At 35.1% G+C, this 27,142-nt stretch overlaps 1 protein-coding gene across 5 annotated transcripts in view; it reads right to left on the bottom strand.

Annotated features, from left to right (window-relative positions):
* Nucleotides 1–507: 507 nt before the first annotated feature.
* DMXL1 (Dmx like 1) overlaps nt 508–27,142 on the bottom strand; it is a 128,135-nt gene continuing 101,500 nt past the window's right edge. For 4 of the 5 annotated variants that reach the window (XM_055141063.1, XM_055141062.1, XM_055141061.1 and 1 more), the window contains 7 exons: nt 24,161–24,221; nt 18,462–18,589; nt 11,743–11,835; nt 9,646–9,737; nt 7,927–7,979; nt 4,616–4,833; nt 508–2,658 (listed from right to left, as the gene is read on the bottom strand). In XM_055141063.1, the coding sequence (XP_054997038.1) occupies nt 2,434–2,658; nt 4,616–4,833; nt 7,927–7,979; nt 9,646–9,737; nt 11,743–11,835; nt 18,462–18,589; nt 24,161–24,221 (870 nt within the window). In that variant the 3' untranslated portion in view covers nt 508–2,433. Of the gene's footprint in view, nt 2,659–4,615; nt 4,834–7,926; nt 7,980–9,645; nt 9,738–11,742; nt 11,836–18,461; nt 18,590–24,160; nt 24,222–27,142 lie in introns of those variants that run through there. The other variant, XR_008630623.1, reaches the window with a different exon arrangement.

Genomic DNA, 27,142 nt, shown 5'->3' on the forward strand with positions numbered 1-27,142 from the left:
TCACATTACATTCTCAGAAAGTGTAACATATAAAAAGTATATTTTGGTGGGGACCAGAGAGATACTGCAGTAGTTATGGTGTTTGCCTTACATGCGGCCAAATGAGGTTTGATCCCTGGTACCTGAAATTGTCCCCTGAACCTTATCAGGAGTGATCTTTGAGCACAGAGCCAGTACCCCAAGTACCACCAGCTGTGAGCAAAAAATTTTAGAAAAGTTTTGGCATTCACTCTATTCATAGAAAGTATATCTACTATTGGATGAAATTTTACCTACATGTAACGTTTTATATGATTTCTTCATTTTACATAATTTCTATTCTCAACTTTTTCAACTAATGTTTGTCTATTAAGTTTAAAAAGACTGTAGAAAAGAAGAATGGGCTAGAGAGCAAATAACCCAATTCTCTCTATATTAACCAAGTACAAATACAGCAATTTTCCATTTGAAAATGGCATATATTTTGTCAATGAAAGTGGAATAAATATTACTTAAAACAACAGCATGCTAAAAAAAGTCACTGCATGATTGTTTATTTAAAATATGACTCTGGATGTAAATACATATGGCCTCACATAATTTATTATTCATATAAACCCTCAAATAAAATGCTTAATTATCCACAATGCCTTTTTTCTAATAAGCATAATAAATTTTGTTATCTCATTGAAAAGAGTTTAAAGCCTTTTGAATCTTGATTTTTGAAGAAATTACTGAAAAATAACTTAAGATTAATTACATCAAACAATAGTATTATTTGCAATATTGTCATAGATTTCTCCATGGCAAATAGTCACATACTGTTATTGCACAATTTCTGGGTACAGGTCATTATGTGCACATAAACTCTCTATATAATGACAGTGTTTTCATTGCAACTTGCTCAACACATTTAAAATTATGAATACAATTTACAAAATCTTTTAACAATATACTTTTAAGATAAAAGTATCCTGAGGATATTACAAAATTCATTTTACCAGCCCTTCATTTCTTTTGCTTTGACTCATTAATTTCTAACATAGTAGGTGTTCATATTTTGTTATGTAAAAATGTTCTTATAGAGTTCCTATTAACAAAATATATGTAGCACTGTCGTCCTGTTGTTCATTGATTTGCCCAAGCAGGCAGTATTTAACAAAATATATTTAAGCTAAATATATATAATTGTCACTAAATACTTAGTCCCATCAGCCTTCATCTTCATTAGTTAAAATCAAGTATTTATCAAGTACTTTTATAATTCCGAATCATAAAAGGTATAGCACAAAACAGACAGAAATAGGGTTAGAATATTTAAGTGAAAAGTGTTGTGCATTTTTAGTATTTTGGTCATACTCTATAATAAAATAATATATTTTGGCAAAAATAATATAACAGTTTAGCTTATTTTCCATTAATGGTAGATCTTGGCAGATATTTTACATTTGTAAATACTATTTGATTTGTTTTCACATTTTTTCCGAAGAACACTGCTATAAGGTTTCCAGAATTTTGAGACTAAAAGCACTTAAAAATAGAAAATAAAGTGAAAACAAAATATAAGTAAAATGTTTAGTTTGGTGCTAAATTCCTTCCACAAATTTACGAACTTAATTTCAAGTGTTTCATACTTAAGTTGTTATTGCCTGCTAAAACTCCTTTAACTCAAAGTAGATTTTAAAATAAAAATCTGAAAAGTCTTCCTGTAATTTATTTGAAATTAATATAGAAATATTGTTTCATATGGAAAAAATAATGGCAAAAAAAGTCGCTATTCTGGTGGTGATAGTCATTATGGCACAAAAACACACTAAAAAACTTGTAATTTTCTCTTATATACACACAAACTACATTCATATAAGATGTGTAAGATATATTACATATATACATATGACCACAGATGTATACATACACACAACTTGGGATCCAGAGGGATAACCAAATGTTCATTTACAATTAAAGTTCCAATGACTGTCTATGCAGATGTCTATTATTTTTTGATTCTTAGCAAATATCAATATATAATTAAGAGTTTAAGATATACCAATTTGATAAGGAAGTATGGCAAATTAAGGGATAACTGATGTGCAAATGCCTTTTCATAAAAGGTACTTTTACTGTGAAGAAATTCATGCAGAGATATCTGCAGAAGAATTTATAAATGGTAAGAAAATAAAACTCCTTTAACACTACAACATACTCACTACAACATTCTATAAATATGTATTACTACAGCATCATCTATACATTCTACTTGAGGCAATATAATCTAATTCTGATTGACCTTGTTAATTTTTAAGGCATCAGTGCAAAGGGCAAAGCTCCATAAAATAAATATGAAAACAAGAAACTATTAGCTTCTTTGTGGCATAAAGAGTGAACACTGTACATTATATATGTTGGTCATGTCCATGGAATAGATAACAAATTATATATCCTGTTGTCAGGATGTTACAGCATAAATTTCACATCATTTTTCAAGACTTCATTTAATGGGCTAAATTGATCTGGTAGTATTCTCATTTTCATTGTTCCATCAGCTCCACATGAAAAAATGTGATTTGCTGGTCCTGTCTCCACTTGCATTACTCCAGTTCCAATATTCCTGAAAATGGACTGTCGAGCATGTTCATTGATAAAAGTGTGGAGAAGACTAAAGGTAGAGAAGCTCCAAATCTGAAAGATATTAACAGTAAAATAAAAATTGGGGTTTTGTTTACCTTAAAAATTTTTAAAAGTTCAAGTAAAAATTTAGGCCTGCCATCCTATGCAATGACTATGAAGATATAGCAAAAAACCTGTACAGAGCTTATGGTCATAATATCTTGATTCTGTATAAAGTGTTACAGTTTTTCATATTGCTTTGATATTATTTTATAATATTATTAATTTTGGGGGGTGCTGTTCTACATCTGGCTGTGCTTAGGGCTTATACCTGGCTTTGTACTCAGGGTTTACACCTGGCTTTCTGCTCAGGTATTACTCCTGCAGTGCTCAGGGGACCATATGAGGTGCTGGAGATCAAACCCAGGTCAGCTGTACAAAAGGTAAACATCCTACCCGCTGTATTATCTCTCAAGGCAAGTCTTTCAGCAAAGCTTCTGCAATCTGATTCTGGAGTGGGGAAATGTCTTCTATATTATAACATAATAACATAATACGTACTAGGGATCAGAAAGATTGAAAAGAAAAAATTACATAAAAGGCGTCTGACCAAGCAAAATCCTGTCACAATAACTTTTGCATACTTAATTTACTAAGATCTATTTTTAGCTATTATTTACCAAAATAAATGTGCCTTTTGCTAAAATAACCTAAAGAACCTTCTATTTGTGTGAAAAGTCTATGCATTATCAATGTAACTATGTTAAAATCAGGAAAGCCACTTTATTTACGAATTTTCTGAGATCACATTGTTAAAAATACCTTCTTTTTGGCCTAAGAAATTAACTTACTCAAGGTATCGCTGAAAAAGACTGTACAATTGTTAACTTCTGAATATTATGTAGTAAAATTTCAAATCTTTTTTTCTTATGTAATAAGTCTCAGAATCAAAGAACAAACTAAAGAACTGACTAAAACAGTATGATTTATTCTAAACTGACAGCAGTTAAAGAAACAAGCTAAAAAATAAAGAAAAATTATCTATGAAAGCTGATATCTCTGTGAACAGATTTTAAGATAAAAGACAGTCTAGGGGCTGGGGTGATAGCACAGCGGGTAGGGCCTTGCACGTGGAAGACCCGAGTTCAATTCCCAGCGTCCCATATGGTCCCCTGAGCACCGCCAGGAGTAATTCCTGAGTGCATGAACCAGGAATAACCCCTTATGCATTGCCGGGTGTGACCCAAAAAGAAAAAAAAAAAAAAAAGAGTTCCAGTGGCTGTTGATCTTCAGAATCCCTTAAGATCTAATCTACACTCACTTACCTCTGCAGATTTCTCCAAATGTGGCTAGAGGATCCCTCCATCAAAACACTAAATACGAGTTATAAAGACACACTTTTTATGAGCTTTGTACTTACTAAATATTTCTGGGATAAGTCCTTAGCAACTATTTCTGGGATAGAAGTATTTTTAATTAGATGCTTAACATTTTGAAAGCCTTACTCAAAGTTTTTAAATTTTTAATGATGGAGTTTGAGAACGACAGTAATAAGCAGGGTTTATCCAGGTAAATTCAGAATTCTTTTTTAAGATGCTAAATGGTTGTATGCTGATGTAATATATAAAAAATGTCAGCATATATTAGAATACTAGAAACTAAAATCAGTTACTCTAAAAAAGGAGTCAAATCTAATTCTAGTATCTAAATTTTTTTTAATTGAATCACCATGAGATACAGTTACAAAGTTTGAACTTCAGTCATACAATGATTGAGCACCCATCCGTCCATAAAATATGCAAATATTTATGGCAAATCCAACCCTTTTGTATGAATTAAACATACTGGAAACAATGGCAGAAGATAATCTTCAAATTAAATACTTTATCCATTAAAATACTTACTAAATAGTTATTAATAGTATTGACTACATAACGGTTAAAGTTGCTACTTAAATAGATTGGTGTCACCAATAAGATTAAACACCCAGGGTTTCTTTTTCTCCAATTGTGGAATCACTGTATTGTACCTTTATGCTTCCTTCTGCGGATCCTGTAACAAAGTACTCTTCTGTTGGATCAATAGCAACTGCTTTAACAGGAGAATCATGGCTCTGGAAAAGCTGCCTTTGTTGTCGTTGCCGCAGGTCAAATATACATGTAAAGCCCTTTCGGCCACCAGATATTAGTAGCTGATGCTTTGGAGCATATGCTAGAACAGTGGCTCCACTATCGTGGCAAGTAAAAGCTGAAAGGAAAGGAAAAAAAAAAAAGCAAAAACTATTTAATATTATGAGAAACATAAAATTCTTTTTTATTGGGCCAAGGTAGAATAATAAACTAGATTATCCTGATGGTTGAAATAATTTAGAAAATAAAATAAAATACAGAATATAATGATTTGAGATACTGGACATAAAACAATAAAGAATGAATGCTGGGAGATGAGAAACAAAAGGTGTGTAGAGCACTACAACTGGCCCAAAAAACTGCTTCAGTGTTTTTACCCCATGCATCAGGAGGTCCTACATTTTTATTTGTACAATAGTATTCTATTATTAAAAAATATTATGTTTTCCTACTGTGTTAGCTGGAGCAATAGCACAGTGGGTAGGGCGTTTGCCCTGGGTTTGATTCCTCCGTCCCTCTAGGAGAGCCTGGAAAGCTACCGAAAGTATCCCACCCGCATGGCCGAGCCTGGCAAGCTACCCATGGCATATTCGATATGCCAAAAACAGTACCATCAAGTCTCACAACGGAGATGTTACTGGTGCCTGCTTGAGCAAATCGATGAACAGTGCTACGACAGTGCTACGATACTGCTGGATCACTTTAGGTGTGTATTTAATTTTATTAGAAACTATCAATTTTTCCAAGTGGTTGTTCCATTTTATATTTCTATCAGTATGCAAGAGTTTATTTTTATACATCCTCACCAATTTTTGGTATTCTAGAATCTTCCACTTCATTTTTTGTTTTTCATTTTGGACCACACCTGGCAGTGTTTAGGGTTTACTCCTGGCTCTGCACTCAGGAATCACTGGGCTTAGAGGACAATATGAGTTGCCAGGGATCGAACAGGGTCAGTCACAGGCAAGGCAAGTACCCTATCCTCTGTAGTATCGCCCTGGCCCTGAATTTTCCCTTTTAGCCATATCAATGTATAGAGAAGTATTTTATAGCAAATTTAGTTGCTTTTTCCTGATGACTACTTATTACTGAGCAACTTTTCACATACTTACTCATATATTGGATTTCTGGTGGTATAAAAGCACATCATCAAACCCAATGTCAAGCAGGTTTTCTATATTTTCCTCTTAAAATTTGTTTTCTATTTTATATGTAGGTCTATTAGCCATTTAAAATTAATTTTTGTAAAAAAAAGGTTTTACTTAGGTTCATTCCTGCCCCCTCTATTGTCATTTTACTAGCATAGAACTATTTATTTAACTCCATTGAAATAAACTGTGTTTTGTTTCTTGATTTTTGGGTCACACCTGGCAGTGTTCCAAGTACTATTTCTGGTTCAGTGTCTGGAGGTAGCTTCTACCCACTCGTGTGGTAATGGAAATTGAGCCTGGACCTACCACATGCAAAGCCTGTAATCCAGTCCACTCTTCACTCTTCCAGTGAAGAGTATTTTTGCATGTGTTTTTGCAAGAGTTACTTCTGCATGTGTAGGTCTATTACTATTACTGGATTCTCTAATGCTGTTCTATGTCTGTATTGATTCTACCTTTTCCCCCAGTGCCAGGGGTTGAACTAAGAGCCTCACAAATGTGTCAAGTTGTCTACTGCTGTTATATCCCTTTACCAAATCTTTTTTTTATCTTTAAGGGTCAGCCCCAAAAGTGCTCGGGATAACTTACAGGGCTACTCCAGCAAAGCCTGGCCAGCAGTCTGAAAACTGTATCTATACTTAAGTCTATACAATGCTATTATAAAAATATTTTCACAAAGTCCTTAGGTCAGGTAGAACGAGTCCTCCACATCCAAGTATTCAGAATCCTATGTTCACTGTACTTCTTTAAACTTAGTCTATTGGATATACAAAACAGCTTCCTGGGATTCTGATTAGGACTGTGCTGCATCTGTGAAGTTGGGAAGAACTGACATCATAGTCATACTGAGTTTTCCAAATATGTATGTGAACTAGCTCTCCATTTACAGAGACCTATAAATTTCTATAAAAGTTATAAAATCTTCTCTATTTAAGTTTTTTTAATGTTCCAAAAGATATTATATTGTTAGATTTATGATTCAGTATTTTATTATTTTGGGTGTTATTATGAAAGAAAGCTTATTATTATTATTATTATTTTTGCTTTTTGGGTTACTCTTGGCTCACGCACTCAGGAATTACTCCTGGCGGTACTCAGGGGACCATATAGGATGCTGGGAATTGAACCTGTTCAGCCGTGTGCAAGGCAAAAGCCCTACCCTCTGTGCTATCGCTCCAGCCCCAAGAAGCTTATTATTTTTATTAAGGGGGGGAAGGTTGGGCTGTACCCAGTGGTGCTGAAATGACCCTTGATAGTACTTGTGGGGCCCATATGAGGCCCAAAGGATTAGAACTAGGATTAACAGGATGCAAGACAAGTACCTATACTACCTTTCTAGTCCCATAAATGTCAGTTTTCATATTTCAAATTCCAGTTGTTCACTGCTGGGACACAGAGAGAGCAACAATTTTGTATGACCTTTCATTATGTAATTTTACCATACTAACCATTAGTTTCAGTTTCTTATTTGAAGATTCTTTTAGACTTGTTATACAATTTTGTGATTTGTGAATAAATCCATTTTTTTTTCTCCCAATACCTTTTTATTCCCTTTGACTTTCTTATTGCATTGTTAGGATTTCAAGTACCATGTTAAATAGGCATAGTGACATAGAACGTTAACAGAACATGTTCACTATGATGACCTGTGGCTATAATATCCAAAAAAAAAAAGATATTATGTATGTACTATTTGATCTTCACCAAGGTGTCGTGAAGATGTATTGTTCTGCTCTCAAATTCTATCACCATGGGAATATGTGTCACAGGCAAGGAATTATGTCATTAAAAAAATTCATTTAGGGGCTGGAGAGACAGTACATTGGATAAAGTGCTTGCCCTGCACATGGCTGACTTAGTTTTAATCCCTGTCATCCCTTCTGATTCCCTGGGCACCACCATAAGTGATTCTTAAGTGCAAAGCCAGAAGTATCCCCTGAGCATTGCTAGGTAAGGCCCTGAAAAACAAAAACAAAAATCCAAAAATCAAACAAAATTTATTGAAATAAGTCATAAATTTCTTGATTTTCAAACTTTACAATTTTGTTTTCAAAACTTACCATGGACTAAACTATTGGCAGGTGCTACCAGAGTATCCCACAAACATACATTTCTGAAAGAAAATAAAAAACATTGATACTTCTTGAATGACACACAAAATTTAACAGAATATAAAGTGAGAATGTCTGATGTAGTTATGTAACATTTAAATATATTTACAAATACTATATATGAAGCCTAAAATGATAAATACTTTTTAAGTTCACTTTTTCTAATGTGATTTGAAGTGATATACACAAATAGCAAAATACACTGTATTCTTTTTAGTACAAAGAAAATTATTTCTATTCGAAATGGGAGCTGCAATAATATGTAGTAAGAAGATGGGATGAAAATTCTATTCTTCTACAGACTCATTTCTATTATAAAGGGAGGCTTTAGTTCAATATCCTCATAGCAACATACATGGCTCAAAGGGGTGGTCATATACCTGACCCTTGGTTTTGCATGGTTCCTAGTACCACTGAACCCACAAGTACCATCTTACTGGGCCAAAACACTAAACTGTCAGACCAGCACTGTCAGTCTAAGTAAAGAGTTCCCTCACTTCCCTTACCTCCCCTCTACTCCCATGCCCTACCAAGCACTACTGGGTCTGGTCCCTGTTTTCAAAATGTTAGCATATTCAGTAGGTGTTGATCTTAAATTTGGTGGTGTAAGTCAAATAGTGGGGATGTGGAGATGGAGGCAGCAGGAGACATTTACTTGTACACATAACACTGTTTTCATGGGGGATAAGGTTTGTACTGACACAAACTTCTGAGTTTCTTGATTTTTTCTTATTAAAATGCAATACCTACCAAATAGGGTCATGATGATTAAATGGCATATAGCTAGTAAATGGCAGAGGTCCATTTTACCTCAAATTTTCTTAAGACAAAGTAATGTTTGTGATTCATACTTGTGATACTCCAGGGCTATTTCCCAGCTTGGTGCTTATGGGTTGCTCCCAGCAGTGCTCCGGGGACCATGTAATGCCAGGGATAGAATCTAGGCCCCCACATGGAAGGCATGCTCTCAGTTCTTTGGGCTATCTCTCCATCTCAAACAAAGGGAATTATGCAAAGATAAATTCATTCCACCAATAAAAATCCTTTTCTCCTAGTCTTACCATTAGAATATAAAAAAATACCGAAGAAATGGATTTTGTTTTAAATGACACAGAGATTTCTTTAGCTCTATAACTTGAGCAACAAACATGTAAGACCCTACCTTCAAATTATGGGTTGTGACCACTTATGGTTCTTGTAACTGAATGTGGGGGTCAGTGAAAATGTTTAAAAAAATTTATGATTTATTATCAGCAAATGCTTTATTTGAATACTTTTTATATTTTATTTTTTGTTTTGGGACCACATCCAGTTATACATAGGGCTTACTTCTGACTCCACTCAGGGATTACTCCTGGTGGGTCTGGGGAACCATATGAGGTGTTGGAGACTGAACATGGGTTAACCTCATGCAAAGCCAAGCCTTATTCACTGATCTATCTCTCCAGTTCCATATACATTTTATATTACTTGAGATCATGTAAAAAGTTCTTGGATGAAAAGGGGTAGGCAGTGAAAAAGTTTGCAAAGCCCTGCTTTAAGGCACAAGTCTTTTCAATAAAAAGTACAAAAGGTGTAATTATTACACTTACTTACAATGACATAAAGCAAATAAAAAATGAAACTAATTGCACAAAACACATTTGAATTTTCATTATAATCTCTTACCTATTATCAGTTGAAAGACCAGCAGTAGCTATCAAAGAGGAGGAACCAACGAAGACAAAGTCATTTGCTGTTTTGTTATGACACTGCCAAGTCTGGAATGGTTATAAACAACAAATACATTGCTGTCACTAAGAATTTTGTAACAGGTGGCTTGATTAATAAAAAAGTAAACATGGCTAATTCGAATTCTTGTGTTTCCTCTCTCAAGCTTTTAAAAATGTTGCAAGAGCAAAAGAACTCATATAGCCTTTGCCCAAACTTTAATATTCTGCCTCTTCTCTTTCTTATGTAACACACACACACACACACACACACACACACACACACACACACACACAAGGGCATGGACACGTGTACACACATACACTTCTGAATTCTTTAAATAAACAGTGTATTTTGGAGACCGAGAGATAATACAATAAGCAGGGTGCTTGACTTGCACGTTGCTTGACCTGGGTTCCATTCCTGGCATCCCATATAGTGCCTCTAGCACCACCAGGAGTAATCCCTGAGCACTGCCAGGTGTAGCCCAAAAACCAAAACACACAACACACACAACACACACAACACACAACACACACACACACACACACACACACCCCAAAACCAAACCAAATAAACAAAAAGAAAACCCTAAATGAAACAAAAAAGAAACTGTATTTCCTAATGCTTTACAAGGACTTTTTGTTTTATTGGTCTACAAGTTCAAAGGAGAAAAAGAGATTCAACTCTGCATATTTCCTTTAGAATATTAAAAAAATTGTCAGAAATTAAGACTTTAGATTATCTCAGACTTAAAGATTTAATCAATTATAAAAACTTTCACGTTAAATTGATTTGGACGATTCTCTTTAATAGAAAAGGGAATTTTTAAGAATGTCAAAATTATCCTAAGAAAGTACTTCCTTTGAGTCACTTCCACAATTCCCACCCCCTCACAAGAGCTGTGCTAGATGATATCCTTTAAACAAAACAAAATGTACTTTAGTCCCCTAGAAGCAAAGAGTATACATTTTACATTTCTTTCTTTTAAGTTAGTGAAAGGCAGCATTATAGAATAAATGAGCTTGCATATTAAAAATACTGGCTCAATGAAGAGGGAAACAATTATTCTTTCAATGTACCCTAACTAACTTTTTCTTAACCCCAGCATTTACATGGAATTAATTACCAAAACCTTAACATATATAACTTTTTCTTGATAGTTATTGTATAGTTCTATAGAGAGCTTTCCTAAAGAAAGTCAAAAACAATTCAATGTTTTTAGCGATTGAGGATTTATTAAAGTCTGTGCAGTCATATAAAGAGATGGATCTATATTGTTTTCAAAGAGATGGCCAAGGAAAGTATAGTATTATCTATAAAATAGTCTTTGTACTCCATAGTTCACAAAAGTGATTGCAGAAAAAACAACCAGATGCACTGCTATATTTATCATTTTTTTTTTCAGTACAATACCCACTAGCGCTTAATAAAGTTGAAGAAAATCATAGCTGCCAAGAGACTGGTTGGGGGGGCTGGAGCAGTAGCACAGCGGGTAGGGGGTTTGCCTTGCACACGGTCGACCCGGGTTCGAATCCCAGCATCCCATATGGTCCCCTGAGCACCGCCAGGAGTAATTCCTGAGTGTAGAACAGGAGTAACCCCTGTGCATCACTGGGTGTGACCCCCCCCCAAAAAAAAAGAGATTGGTTGGGTTGCTGGAAAGTACCCAGGTTTAAGGATTACTAAACCTTGTAAATTTCACATAATGAAATAATAGAAGTTTGTTTAAAATAAGAAAATACATAGGACTAGGTAGATTTTATTTATTATTTTTAGCATTTCTTGCCTAACAAGATATTCTTGGATTCTCTAACACAAAGCACTGTAAAGCACTGTCATCCCGTTGTTCATCGATTTGCTCGAGTGGGCACCAGTAACGTTCTCATTGTGAGACCTGTTGTTACTGTTTTTGGTATATCGAATATGCCACGGGGAGCTTGCCAGGCTCTCTGAGAGGGAGGGAGGAATCAAACCTGGGTTGGCTGCATGCAAGGCAAAACACCCTATGTAACAATTCAAAAATAAGTTTCAAGTTTGGAATTCTTAACTTACCAGGTATGGTTTTGGCATACTTCCAGCAATAGGACAACATTTCCAGTTCGTTTGATATAAACTTAAATATCCATCAGCATCAACTATTCCGAACTTAAGAGGGAAAAAAGAAATAAAAGCATTTCAAAATAGAAAAACAGAAGCATGTATTTATTGTTACCCTCACTGTAAATCCCATATTTTGACTGTTAAATGTCTGATTCACAAACTTTGATATTTTGCGTCACTGATGCAGAGTTTTATTCTACAAAAACATTTAGCTAGAGTTAAAAAAAAAAATTCCTAGGGGGCTTAGGATATGGCTCAGCAGTGGCACTTATTTTCACATATGTGAGGTCCTGGGTTGATCTCTGGTAGCCCCCTTAAAAAAATCCCCCAAATCCCAATGTCGACATAAATGAAAAAGCATCAGACATTCATGTAAGTGTGCTAACAATCAGCACAGTAGGCCTCTTTTTTAATTGTTTCAAAAAACAATAATAAATTTATTCATACATATAACAAAGTCTAAAGCATTATAAAGTATTGTTAAAAATATTATTCACTTTGAAAAAACAAAGTTATATATACAAAAGCTATTATATACTCTTAAAATATAGCTCATCACACAAAAAATAATACATAAAAAATAAATATCTACTCTGGATTCTCTTACTCTCCCACTTCTAGATCTAACAGCTGATAATAATTTGATGAGGATGTTCTTTCTCAGACTTTATGAGTGTTTTAATCACTTACATATAACAACAGATCTTTTTAAGAAATGGGATCAAAAAAATTATACAGCTATACAATTACATTTTTGATATACAAATCACCCACCTTTCCACATCAAGACATGTAACTCTACTTTATTCTTATGCTATGTAGTACTGACCAGTTTATGTTTTCATTTTCTTTAATTTGGTTTTGGGTTACACCTGGTGAACAGGGGTTACTTCTGGCTCTGCACTCAGAATGACTCTTGGCAGTGCTCAGGGAACCAAATGGGATGCCCAGGATGAAACCTGGGTTGGCCTTATATAAGGCAAGTGCTCTACCCGTTGTACTATTGTTTTGGCCCTAGTTAAATATTTTCCTTATAAGTAGTTTCCAATTTTCCCTGTTGCAAATAAATGTTTTGAATATTAATTTGCATATACTTTTCTCTATATTGAGTAGATACTAATGGGAAAGCTTTATCAAGAGCATCATCTAAGACTGGCAGATGGGGGTTGGAGAGGTAATATAGAAAGGTTTAATCTCTTACACTGCATATGTCTTTGCCCTGGCAGAGTGATCCCTGAGTTAAGAACTTTATGAAGCCAAAATTAAGTCTTAAGTTGTACTATAAATTACACATCCATTTTCCTTACACATTGCATATTACTAAGTTTTAAGTATTTGCTAGAGACATATTTTATTATCATTAATTTTCTGATTATTAATTTAATTTGAGGGACAGGAGTTCGGGCCACACCTGGCAGTGCTCAGGGCTTACTCCAGCTATATTCTCAGGGATCACTTTTGGTTGTATTAAGGAAACCATAAGTGGTGCTGGGGATCAAACCAGAGTAGACTGCAAGTAAGGCAAAAGACCCCTGTACTATCTCCTATTTAAGATATTTTCTTAAGCACCATTATTTACAATATTGTTAATAGTATTTTTTCAGATATAAAACTTTGCTATGGCACATTCGGAGTGTCAGCTTCCCTCTCTCTACCAATGTTTCTTCATCTAAGGGTGCATTTAAATGTGCATTTCTTTGATTATTTACTGGCTGTGAATAATTTTTTGTAAACTGTTTCTATTCTTTCATAAAAAATTAGTTGAATATATTAATATTAATCAATCATTTGTATTTGTTAGAGATGTATTTCCAGGACTTACTCTTTTTATTACTCACAAGATGCTTTTTGAAGTAGATCTAGACAAAAAGGGCATAAGATATGTTTTTTATTCTGTGTATATTGCTGCATACTTAAAAAAGCACTTGCCATCATAGTTGAACAAAAGACACTGGCTCATACTTTCTATTCCTGTTTATCAGAATTTTGTGAATATTGTTCTTCAATTTGTAACTTTTATTTTTTAAAAATGAAATAAAATTTCATTATAAGGTATCCACTATTAAAATTAATATGTATATACACTGTATTTAGTTCACCACTGAAAATCCAATTCTGTTCTTCAGCATATATTAAAAAATTTTTTGTTTGTTTTTGGACCACACCAGTGATGCTCAGGGGTTATTTCTGGCAGGGCTTGGGGGACCACATGTGGTGGGGATGGGGTTGACTGTGCACAAGGCAAGCGCTCTACATTTGTTATTCTTTGTCTCAATTTACCCTCCCCTCTTTCATTTTTCCTTTTGGTAACTACCTATGTATCCGAGTAAGTCAATACCATTAGTCTGAACAGGGTACAGGCAGGTTTAAGTAATGATTTTTATCCTACCCCTTCTAAATTGAAACTTTTTTTTGAGGGGAGGGGTTGTGACACCCAGTGAACCAGAGCTCACTCCTAGGGGGGTTCACAGGAACATACCGGGTGATGGAGATGGAATCCTGGTTGACCTGCAAGGCATGCAAAGGAAGCACCTTCCCTTGTGCCATCCCTCTGGCTGCCTAAGTAGAAACGTTTTATCCGTAATTTTTTGTTTTTTAAATCAGTGTATATGAGAATACGCTGTTTCTCAATAAAAATGCCTAGTATTTAATAGACCCCTGAGATTCTTTTTTTTCTTTCTACTTTGAAGATATTTTAAATTTCAATTATTCCTTTGAAGAGAACATGTGTCTTCCATTATTTTAAAAATGAATTTTCCTAGATCTAGTTCAAATTAATTATTTTCATCACGAAATATTTTCCAAACTTATACTTTCCAATCAACAAACTCAATTTTTTTTTTCTGGGGTGGGGGCCACACCTAGTGGTGTTTGGGACCTGCTCCTAACTCTCTCTTTTGGCAGAGGGAGTTGCTTCTGGCAGTGCTGTTATATGCATGCAGGAACCAAGCAGTGCCTGCCTGGATCAAACCAGGACCTTCCACATATAAAAGGTTGCACGGCATACACTCAGCCCACTATCACTGTATCACTGTCATCCCATTGCTCATCGATTTGCTCGAGCAAGCGGGCACCAGTAATGTCTCCATTGTGAGACTTGTTCTTACTGTTTTTGGCATATCAATTACGCCATGGGTAGCTTGCCAGGCTCTGTTGTATAGGCAAGATATTCTTGGTAGCTTGCCGGGCTCTCCAAGAGGGGCAGACAAATCGAACCCAGGTCGGCCACGTGTAAGGCAAATGCCCTACCCATTGTGCCATCACTCCAGCCCAGGGAAATTAATAGAGACAAAAAAAATCATTATTAACTTTTTTAGATGTGACACTAACATGGTAATTATTTTGAAAAAAAAGTTATGAATTAGAGGCATCCAGTTAAGTTTTTACAATGAAATGACAATATGCATGAAATAAAACTGTATAAACTCCAGTTTAAAAAAAGTGAATGAAAATAAACCAATAGATATAACATTAATTTCTAATCAATACGGTGATGGAAAAAGATAGGAAAAAATAAGGTAAATGTTGAGCTGGGCAATAGACTAGTAGCCTCTCACATTTCTTTTAATTTTTGTATGTTTTGTATTTTTGTATGAAACTGCTTTTTTTTTAAAAAAAAAAAAGCACCAATACCTAAAATATTTCCTAGTCCGTAGGGTGAAACTAGCAATAAATCATCCCATTATATTTCTTTTATTTTTTAAAAGTTTTGTTTTTTGCTTTTTTGGGGTCACACCCAGCGATGCTCAGGGGTTACTCCTGGTTCTGCACTCAGGAATTACTCCTGGCGTGGTGCTTGCGGGACAATATGGGATGTCAGGGATTGACCCCAGGTCACCTGTGTGCAAGGCAAACGCCCTACCTGCACTATCACTTTGGCCCCCCATTATTATTTCTAGCTGCACAAACTTGATTTTTAAACAGTTATTTACATCCCACTATTCATTCTTTATAATCAGTACTTCCTTTAACCCAAGGTTTAGAAATCCCATGTTTTAAATTTCCAATAATTTTTTTCTGGACTTCCATAGTTTTTGTTTCATAGTAGCCTGATCTGTTACTATTTTAGAGTGAAGGATCTTGCTTAATCTGCAGAAATGTTTCTCACAGGCATTAATATTCTGCTAAATGCTCCCTTTTAAGCTATTAAACTAGAATCCTCAAAAACATCTGTCAGTCCTTCATGACTGACAAATGTATTATTTGATAGAGTATGGATCACCTATTTGATGCTTGTTGTAATACAGTATAGGTTATCTATTCCTTTTACCATGAGAGACAATAACCTTAAAGGTTATGCTCTTGAGCTTCAACAGGTTTAAGTGAATAAACAGTAAGCTAGTTGCCTCTCAAAAATTTGAGGGTAAATAATGAATAATATTTTGCTGGGCCTTCAAAGACCCAGCAAATATGGAAAGTTATATGTGGAAAGTTATACTAAATGCTCTAGTATAGTACTGTATCACACTGTCATCCCATTGTTCACTGATCTGCTTGAGCGGGCACCCACTAACGTCTTTACTGTGAGACTTGTTACTGTTTTTAGCATACTGAATACCCATGGGTAGCTTGCCAGGCTCTGCCGTATGGGCGGGATTCTCTCAGTAGCTTGCTAGGCTCTCTGAGAGAGATGGAAGAATAGAACCCGGGTTGGCCACGTGCAAGGCAAATGCTCTACCCGCTGTGTGATGGCTCCAGTCCAAATGCTATAATAAATAACATAATTCAGAAAGTTCTTGAATATCACACTATAAGAATCTAGGGTTCAAAAAGGGAATACCCTGCCACAGAGGCGGGGTTTGGGGGTAGTGGGAAGGATACTGGGATCATTGGTGGTGGAGAATGGGCACTGGTGGAGGGATGGGAACTTGATCACTATATGACTGAAATGCAAACAGAAAGTTTGTAAGTATCAACTGTACCTTATGGTGATTCACTATTAAAACAATAATAATAAAAATAAAAAATTCATCAATAAAACCTTAATATACATTCAAAGTGCACTGCTAACATAAGACATCCTTAAAAAAATGTATGTAGTTTATATACATATTTTGCAACTCCATGATATTGTCTACAAAATAAAAATATATATTTACTCTAAAATATAAAGTATTAATACAATCTAAAATTATACATAATTTATCAAGTGGAGCATTAACTTGTTCTCTGAATTTGAAATAAATTTAAAGATGAACAAGTGAACCATAAAGACTGGTAAACAATTGGATTTGTATCCAGCAAGTAGTAGCAATGTAGATTCTGGAGTTATAATGTGTGGTGTCAAATATGATATTTTCCATTAAAAAAATCATTTAATCTGAAAAAAAATCTAGAGTTCAAATACAATAAAAAGTCTTGCAGTGTTCTTAGAAAGTATAGTATTGCATTTATAATCTAGGTTATATAACTTTGTTGGCAACACAAAGGTTGCCAGATACAAGGGTTGAGGCATACACATTAGGACCAATTAGTGAGAAGCAAAGTGGAAAATCATGAGCACATGAAAATTATCAAAAGGTCAATAAAGAATTATTTAAAAATACAGTAGAATTCTAAATCCTTCTAGATTAAATTCCTTGAATTTCCCATTAAGTAGCAGAAAACACAACTAACCAGTATTAAGAAATAATATATCTTAAAAATTATTTTAAACATGAAAAAATTATCATTAACTTTTGTGAAATAGTAATAGAGCTTAGTAGTGATAAATACAGTTGAAAAAAATTGATGCATCAAGTTATGATACAAGTTATTCATGAGTAGAACTCAAGCGTTGGCAACTGAGAGAAAAGGAAAGCAAAATCTACCATACACCTGTGTGAATGGTTTTTATTTTACTTTAATTAATTCTCATAATCATAACTCTTAAAAGATGAAAGATGGATATGTCCTATACTCCTGCAGAGTCATATTCTTATTTATCATGCACAATAGCTATTTCATAAACTCATCTTCCTTAATATCTGAATGTTTTTAATGCCTTTGTGTATGGCCTGTATACGAAGAACAGACTGATTTCCCCCTTCTATGTCCTAAGTGCTAGAGGCAGAGAAAGGGAACAGGAAAGTTAGGATTGTAAGAAGTAAAGATAGAAAGGAATGTTATACAGCAAGGTTGACAAGTTATGAAAAATTCATATAGTAAATATTGTAGGCTTTTCACTTATAAAATGCCTGAACATCTGCTGCTTTAATGGAAACTTTTAATCATGGAAAAGAAATAATGAATGGAGTAGCTGTATTCCAATAAACCTTATGAAACAGGTAGGTAGGCTAAAAGTCTTTCTTCTCAAAACTGTATTATATTTTAAAATAAAGTGAGTTCCTGGTTAAAAGGCAACTGTTAACTTAGTAGGTCTAGAGTGAAGCTAATAATCTACATTTCTAGTAAACTCCCAGATGTTACTTGCTACCTGGTACACATCATTGACCATGTTCTCAGTAAGTTCTAGAGGACATAAAAATTGGAGTAGCTAATAAAGATTGTGAAATATAAAGCATTCCCATAATCATTTGGTCTGAATCATCATTTATGAGTTTTAATGGACATATATACAATGTCTTTACAGGAAGAATCAAATAAATTTCAGTTCTCTTTAGGAAATACATTAGTAATACTTGTAAATTCCCCAATTAAATTATTTTCCCATTGTCATTTTTATATACTACCTTATTTCCCTGATAGCTAAATCTCATTCTTGTAACTCTTGAATTGCCACCAGATCGAAAACAGGTTATTTGTTGAGAATGGCCCCATTCAAACATTCTGACACTTCCATCTTGAGCTCCTGTCAGATCTGCATTATAAAAGGGCAAAAATTGTACATTTATTTCAGGAATCTCTTGGAAAATTTGTTTTGATTCAATGTGAAAATCTTTATAGAAGAAATACCTAAGAAATAAATCATAGTAAATTTACATGAAGTTACTTTTGCATAAATTTCACTTGAATAATCTTAAACTTTAAATAGTTACATGATATAATATACTTGCATTTGACTGAGAATATATCCCTCAGAGCACAGTAGAAGCAACTGAATCAGCACTCTATAAATTTTCTTTTCTTTTAAAATGGTATCCTTATTAGCTGAATAGCCTTTAGCAAATAGCTTTTAGAATGATGACTGAACAAGTTCTTGGTATTACTCAAAAGTTAACTGGCTTTTTTGTTTCTGCATGACACCTGGCAGGGACCGGGGGTCAATCCTGAAGTGTGTATGTGTTGTGGGGAGAGGGGGGAGGAACATGTGATGCTAGGGAAAACCCAGGGCTGTTGTATGCAAAGCATGTGCTGAGCCATTTGAGACATCTCCCATTCCCCTACAGTTAATTCTAATTGAGAGTGGGTGTTTAGCGACACCTGAAAGTGTTCAGGACTTACTCCTGGCTCTGTGTTCAGAGATTACTCTTGGCATGGCTTGGGGTTATAGGAGATTGAACCTGAGTCAGTCACATGCAAAGCAAGTGCCTTCCTAGCTGTACTATTTCTCTGGGCCCCAAGCCTAATTTTATGTTAAGTATCATTATCTAAATCAATTTGGTACAGAGATAGTGAGAAATTATATTAAGGTATATGTCATCTGTCTCATAGCTAGTCATACGCTAGTTAGTTGTCCTCATTCCTTACTAAGCATCTTAAATAAAAGATTTGAAAATTTTGGAATGTTTTAACAGCAGGCTTGCAGATGAGGGTAGACAGAATTTCTTGAGAGTTATAATGTTAACTCTTTCCTCTAACAGTCATGTTAAATTTTAAAAATATTATTAATTTGGTTACTGTGTTTTAAAACAACTCAATTTTTTCCTATTATTTACTGCTTACTAAATCTATTTGAAAATAGCCTCAATTATTAGCAGTTGACATATAAAATGCAATACAGCCTTTATAAATATATATAAAATATGTGTGTATATATGTACATCCCTCCACTAGTAAGAGTACTACATTATACAGTAAAGGAAAGGGTTAAATGTAATTTTAACCTTAATGTGTTAATTTTTATTTTTCAGGGCTCTAAAAAAATAGGGCTCTTCTAAGGCTGGGAGCATAGCCCAAAGGACTGGAGGGCACACACTGCATTTGCTAGGCTCAAAGTTTGATCAACAGTACTACTGGGCCCCTGCACCATGGTGGCTGCTCTGGTGGCTCACAGAACCACTAAAACAAAATAGTTCTGACAGAATATCACAGGATGTGGCCTGTGGGCTTCTTGAGCACTGCTCAGAAATTCTGCACAATAGGTTTTCCTTTCTTCAAGTAAAACAAACAAACAAACAAACAAACAAAAACCAATGTTGTAGGGTCACTCCCAGTGGTGCTGAAAAGTGGTAACAATACAATACTTACTTATGTCAAACCCAAGTCTGGTATAAGTAAGACACGTGCTCTGTCATGTGACCCACAATCCTGGTCCAGGGTTTTCCTTAAAAGACTTTTGTTTCTATTTAAGTCCTACTCATTAATCTAACTTCTGAAAATTTCTTTGGAGTAGACCTTACAAAGTAGTGTTCATAATGACTAAGACTTTTAAAATAACTGCTCCAAAAGAAGAAGCTATTTTGAGCTATGTGAAATGCAGAGCAAGATTTTTTCTTTCCTTCATTATATTATATTTTTGGTTTTTGGGTCACACCCAGCTGTGCTTAAGGCTTACTCCCTCCTGCTCAGGGACCATTCTTGGAGTAGTTTGCAGGACTCCTGTGGGGTGCTCTGGATTGAATATGAATCAACCATGTACAAGGCAAGTGCCTTATCTGCTATACTGTAGTGTCTCTCCAGGGCCTAAAGAATGTTTTTAAAAATACTTATAACATTATTTTAAAAAATGTTTTATAACATCCCCACTAAATAAAATGGTTTGTTTTTTCTTTCCTTTTTGCTTTTTGGGTCACACCTGGAGATGCACAGGGGTTACTCCTGGCTTTGCACTCAGGAATTACTCCTGGCGGTGCTCAGGGGACCATGTGGGATGCTGGGAATTGAACCCGGGTGGACCGTGTGCAAGGCAAATGCCCTATCCGCCGTGCTATCTCTCCAGCCCCATAAAATGTTTATATTGTTGAATTAAATTACTGCCTTTTTAAAATTGAATTGTTGTGAGATAGTTACAAAGCTTTCATGTTTGAGTTTCAGTCATAAAATGATCGAACACCCATCTCTCCACCTTGCACATTCTCCACCACCAATGTCCCCAGTATACCCTCCACCCCATCCCCTTTCCAACCCGCCCCCTGCCTCTATGGCAGACAATTTCTCTCATACTCTCTATTTTCAGGCATTATGGTTTGTAATATAGATACTGAGAGGCTATCACATTTGGTCTTTCATCTACTTTCAGCACACAGCTCTGAACCCGAACTATCCCTCCTGCCATTACTGACTTAGTGATCCCTTCTCTATTCCATCGGCCTTCTCCCCTAGCTCATGAGACAGGCTTCCAACTATGGAGCAATATTCCTGGCCCTTGTGTCTACTGTCCTTGAGTGTTTGTCTCGTATTATACTATTTTACATTCCACAAATGAGTGCAGACACTCTATGTCTGTCCCTCTCTTTCAGACTCATTTCACTTAGCATGATACTTTCCATGACCATTCACTTATAAGAAAATTTCATAATTTCATCTTTCCTACAGTTGCATAGTATTCCACTGTGCTAGGAAAATTACTACCTTTTCATGACATAAAAAGATATACTGAAAAAAAATTCAAAATTTAATTTAATTAGTTTTTAATTTTGAAATCTCTTATCTTGTAGATATGGCAGATAGTTCTCTGAACAAGAACTTAACACAAGGCAGAAGTACTTTGATATTATTTAATAATTCTTAAAATAAGTACATTAAATTGCCTTTGAAGTTAGGAACCTCTTTACTAAAGTGAATGGGCTTGAGGTAGACAATATTCCTTATAAACTAGTCACCTGTCAGAACAAATGCTCTGGATATAAAAAAAGGGGGGGAGCTCTTAAATATTTCAGGGATCTTTCAAACCCAGCTACATACAATAAAAACAGACTTAAGCTTGCCAAAAACATTTTCTGCTATTGGAGTAATAGTTAAGCTTTGTGTATAAAACACACTTAACTCCTTACTCTCTATACTTCATGAATATTTCTAGTTATCACTTCACATTAGACATAGGGAGAGAAAACATATACTTCTATGGTTGAATAGATTTAAAATACTAGGAAATAGTAATTTTTTGGGGGGAGGGGGTACACCCAGAAGAGCTAAGGGTGGTGGTGCTTGGCTTTTGGGCTAGGCAAGAGTTGTACTATTTCTCTGACTCCCAAAAGAGTAATTTATATTAATATTTTATGCCTTTAATATAAGCAACAAAAAGGAATATCTTCATTCAAAGTATATAGGAATCCTTTTATTGGAGACTGGTATGTAACTTTATTAATAGATTCTTAAAAACATTTATAATTGAGTAGAAAAGAACACTGGTTTTATCAGCATTATTTTATCCGAATTATCTCTCATGAAAGATGTGTGGGAGAGATAATACAGAAGGTGAGTATAGCCTTGCATGCAGCATACCAGGGTCTAATCTTTGGCATTGCAGATGGCCCCCTGAGTCTCACCAGGAGAGATCCCTGTGCATAGATCCAAGAGTAAACCCTGAGCACAGCCAGATGTGACCCAAAACCAAACAAAAAATGGCAAAAATTTTGTAGATTATTAACTGAAGGGACGTGAGTAGTTCTTATAGATATTCCTCCTCTATATTCTTTGAAAGAATGTTTTGGGGCCAGAGAGGTAGTACAGTGGGTAGGGTGCTTGTTTTCCATACAGCCAACCTGGGTTCAATCCCCAGTATCCTATTTGGTCGCCCAAGTCTGCCAGGAGTGACTCCTGAGTGCAGAGCCAGGAGTAACCCATGAGCACCACCAGATTGGCCACAAAATAAAGCAAAACAACAACAAAACAGTATTTCTTTTTTTTTTTTTTTTTTTTTTTTTTTGCTTTTTGGGTCACACCTGGCGATGCACAAGGGTCACTCCTGGCTCTGCACTCAGGAATTACCCCTGGCGGTGCTCAGGGGACCATATGGGATGCTGGGAATCGAACCCGGGTCGGCCGCGTGCAAGGCAAACGCCCTACCCGCTGTGCTATCACTCCAGCCCCACAAAACAGTATTTCAATTTGACATGATTTTATTAGGTTATTCAGGTATGAAAATGCTTCTATTATAAATTTACATATAATAATCTTTAGCATCTCTAAATCCCCCAAATAAAATCAATTCATACTAAATATAAAAAAGGGAAGAGCTATAATTCACATTACTTCTAGTTTTTCTTTTCTTTTTCTTGGTAGAGGTGGATGGAGATCATAACAAGGACCTTACAAATAGAAGACTAGTGTTCTACTGCTGAGTTACATCCCTAGCCCAATATGCATCTTAGTGAAGGGCATACTTAAAACTGCATTAATAAAATACCTATAATACTCACATACTAATGTTGACAACCCATTATTTAATTTTATAAAGTTTTGTCTCTATTTTATCATTCTTTAAATATTTCCAATAAATTCTCTATTGGTTATATTCTTTATTAAAGGGAAAAAAAACCCATGTGATTCCTACAGTGGTTAACTGAAAAGAAATAGTCAGCCTTAAAAGTGTTCTAAATAACTATATTTTTTTATGTTTTTGTTAAATCACTGTGAGACAGACCCTTATAAAGCTGTTTATGATTAGATTTCAATCATACAGTATTCCATCCCTCCACCAATGTACATTTCCAGCACTAGTATCTCTCCCCTCTCCTCCCTTCCCTCCCCCCACATCTTGTCCAGTGTGATCATTCCTTGCTATTACTGTCATACTGGTCTCTTCTCTATCTTATCTACCCTCAGCCCCATACACACTTGTGGTTGGTTACCACCACTGACTAGTCCTCCTAGCCCCTGTTTTCCCAGTCATGGATATTCATTTTCTACCATATTAAATAATTATTTCTATTACTTCCTATTAGTGTGTATGATAAAAGACAAAAAACCTTTATCAAATACAAATTGACTATGATAAGGCAATAAGAGTGAAGATATGGTCCTAGTCTAAGACGGGGAGTGATTCTATAATTAAAATAATCACAATCAACTACAATTTAACACTGTGCAAGGAATCCAGAGACGCTCAAAACCGAATATACAAACTTAGGAAAATGCAGCCAAAATGCTGAAAATGTACTGTAATAAGTAATCCTCCTTTCTTAATTCTGGAAAATTTCTTTATTTTAAAATAATAAAGACTTTGAAAATATATCTGCTGAAAAATAAGTAAACACCAACTATCTTTCAAATGAAAAAAAGTTTTCTTAAAATTTCTTAAGTAACTGCTAAGCATTAGTTAACTTACAGTAAGGAAGTGTTGGATGAGAAGTCATTCTTCGGACATTATTAATGGGTTTCTTAATCATCTGTTAACAAATAAAAATCTTTATTTTATATCTACAATAAAAACTGTACTAAAATATGGCAGTGAATAAAGTAATGCTTATTTTATGCGATTTGAATATTTATGAATGCTTAAAAAATCTAAGTACTGATAAAAACTAAACACAATTCATCTTTATTATGCTTACATTCACATATATATTCTGTATATTGACTAGAACCTAAGAACAAATTTACCTCAATAATTTAGTTTTACCTTCTTTCTTGCCAATTCTTTTCTGAACCTATTAAATTTATTGGAAAAATCCTATTATAAGGCTAAAAAGACAGCAGAATCATATGTGTAAATATATATATATATATATAAAGATGAACACAAAAGTGTATAAACTTTGATAGTTTGGAACTATTTTGTTTACATATTTTTATTATTTTTTTCCTATTGTGCAAGGGATCGAACCCAGAGCTTCAATACCATTAAACTATATCCATGTCCTGTTTAGTCACTTTTTTCTTTTTGGGTCACACCCGGCGATACACAGGGGTTACTCCTGGCTCTGCACTCAGGAATTATTCCTGGAGGTGCTCGGGGGACCATATGGGATCTGGGATCCGAACTCGGGTTGGCTACATTAAACGCAAACGCCCTAAACACTGTGCTATTGCTTCAGCCCCCTGTATAGTCACTTTAAACCATGCTTTGAGTAATTTTAATAGCCTGAAAACTAAGAATAAAATAACTATATGAAATCAATGAGCTACTTCTAATTTACAGAAATTTTTCTAATTATACTTATGTAAACTACATGTATAGATAGTGTGTTATTCTAAAGTTGTAATATAAATCTCAAGCATATTTTAATGTTATTGGTATTGTCTACTGGTTTTGAAACTATTTAATAAAGCTAAAGTTTTGAGTAAAGTCATGATTTGGTAGAAAAGGAAAATAATAGGTCAGTGAATTGGTGAGAAATACAGAAAAATATATATAGATGCAGTTATATCCTGAAACAGCAGAATGTGGTCATAACAAGCATTCTTTTTTTGGTAGCATATATAATTTAAGAAAATAACAGAATTAAATATTTTATTAATGTTCCACAAGTAAACACATGCCAAACATTAGTTTTATTTATTAGTGACCACATGATCCCTTTAATTAAAGGTTCCCTGTATCTTTTTCCTTTCCTTTTTGGGGGGGTTGGGGGGGGCGACATACTTGGGAGTGTTCAGCAATTGATTACTCCTAACTCTGTGCTCAGGGATCACTAATCACTAGTGCTCCATGTCCCCAGATCCTATTTATCTGACACTGTCGCCCCATTGTTTATCGATTTGCTCTAGCAGGCACCAGTAACGTCTCCATTGTGAGACTTGTTGTTACTGTTTTTGGCACATCGAATATGCCACGGGGAGCCTGCCAGGCTCTGACATGCGGGCAGAATACTCTTGGTAGCTTGCCAGGCTCTCCAAGAGGGAAAGAGGAATCGAACCCGGGTCGGTCGTGTGCAAGGCAAACGCCCTACCCACTGTGCTATGGCTCCAGTCCTTATCTGACACATCAAAGAAAAGTTATGAGTAAAAAAGATTCATAAACACAGGTTTTCAATATTTTTAAAAGCATATGTAGAACACTGTAAGGCTAAGAAATCATTATTTTAAAAGGTTCATATGAGAAAGGACCACCAGATGGAATAGAGGATATAACATTTATATTTACAATACACGGTTACTGCAAAAGATGTAACTAAATAACTAAAAAGATGCCCTAAGATTTATAAAGGAAGGAACTTCAGTCCTAAGAGGAAGTTCCTAAGAGGAATGACAAAGGCAAATTTCTATATTATAATACTTTGAAGTGAAAGTAAACTTCTGAACGCCATTCTAGGTATAGTCTCTCAGAGTTTACATCTCTAGAGCGTAAAAAAAGATAACTGAATAATGGTATAATTGATAACTAATAAAAACTATACATAAAATAAAATACAATAATGCAATAAATATTATGATGTGATGTGTGGGGAGAGTTGGATAGGCTATGCCTCCTTTTAGGAAATTTCTGGGAATTTGAAGTGAGATCTGAAAAAGTAAAAGAGGAAAACGGTGAAACAGCATTTTAAGCAGAAAACAAGGAAAAAGTTCCAGCACAACTAATCTGAGGTACTCAAGTGACAGAAAGAAGGCCAGTTTATCTCTAGTAAAGAGAATCAGATGATGGTAGATGAGGCTGCACAGTGTCAAATCACATAGGGTCTTATTGGCCCTGTTAAGGACTTGGCCTTTACAAGCTATAATGAGAACTCTTAAAAAGTTTTAAGCAGGGGAGTAACAACAGCAATCAGATCATCGAAATGCTGTCATTCTGTGCCCCATTTGAACTTCCTAAGATTAAGGAAGCATTAAACACTGTCCAGAGGCACGTAGTTTAGACTAGTGGTTTTTAACCTCCAGGACATACTTGAGAACAGATTAAAGACCACTGATTTAAATACATGGTAATACTTCCCTGGAATGTATCTTTTTATTTATTGTGGGGGTGAGAGGGTTCACACACCTGGCAGTTCTGAGGGCTAATTCCTCGCTCAGTGCTCACCCTTGGGGTGGTCAGGGAGCCGTACATGGTACCTGAGATAGACCACATGCAATGCAAGCATCTTACTAGCTCTCTGACCCATTTTAGCACTGACAGGACCAAGACAGAGTCTTACAAATACTTTTTCATGGCAAGGATCCCACACTCCTGAGTGGCCAGAACTGGCAAGTGGACAGTATATAATAGAACCTTTTGACACATTTTACCATACTAAAAATTATATTCTCAATGACATTCCTCTGCCATTGTCTGTATATTCAATTTGTGATTGTGTGTTCACTGGATGATGCTAAACTGTACATGCTCAACGTTTCTCCTCATAAACATGAATGATTTTCCTTGTAAAACACC

The sequence above is a fragment of the Sorex araneus genome, chromosome 6 (assembly GCF_027595985.1).
Source record: "Sorex araneus isolate mSorAra2 chromosome 6, mSorAra2.pri, whole genome shotgun sequence".
NCBI classification, from domain to species: domain Eukaryota; kingdom Metazoa; phylum Chordata; class Mammalia; order Eulipotyphla; family Soricidae; genus Sorex; species Sorex araneus.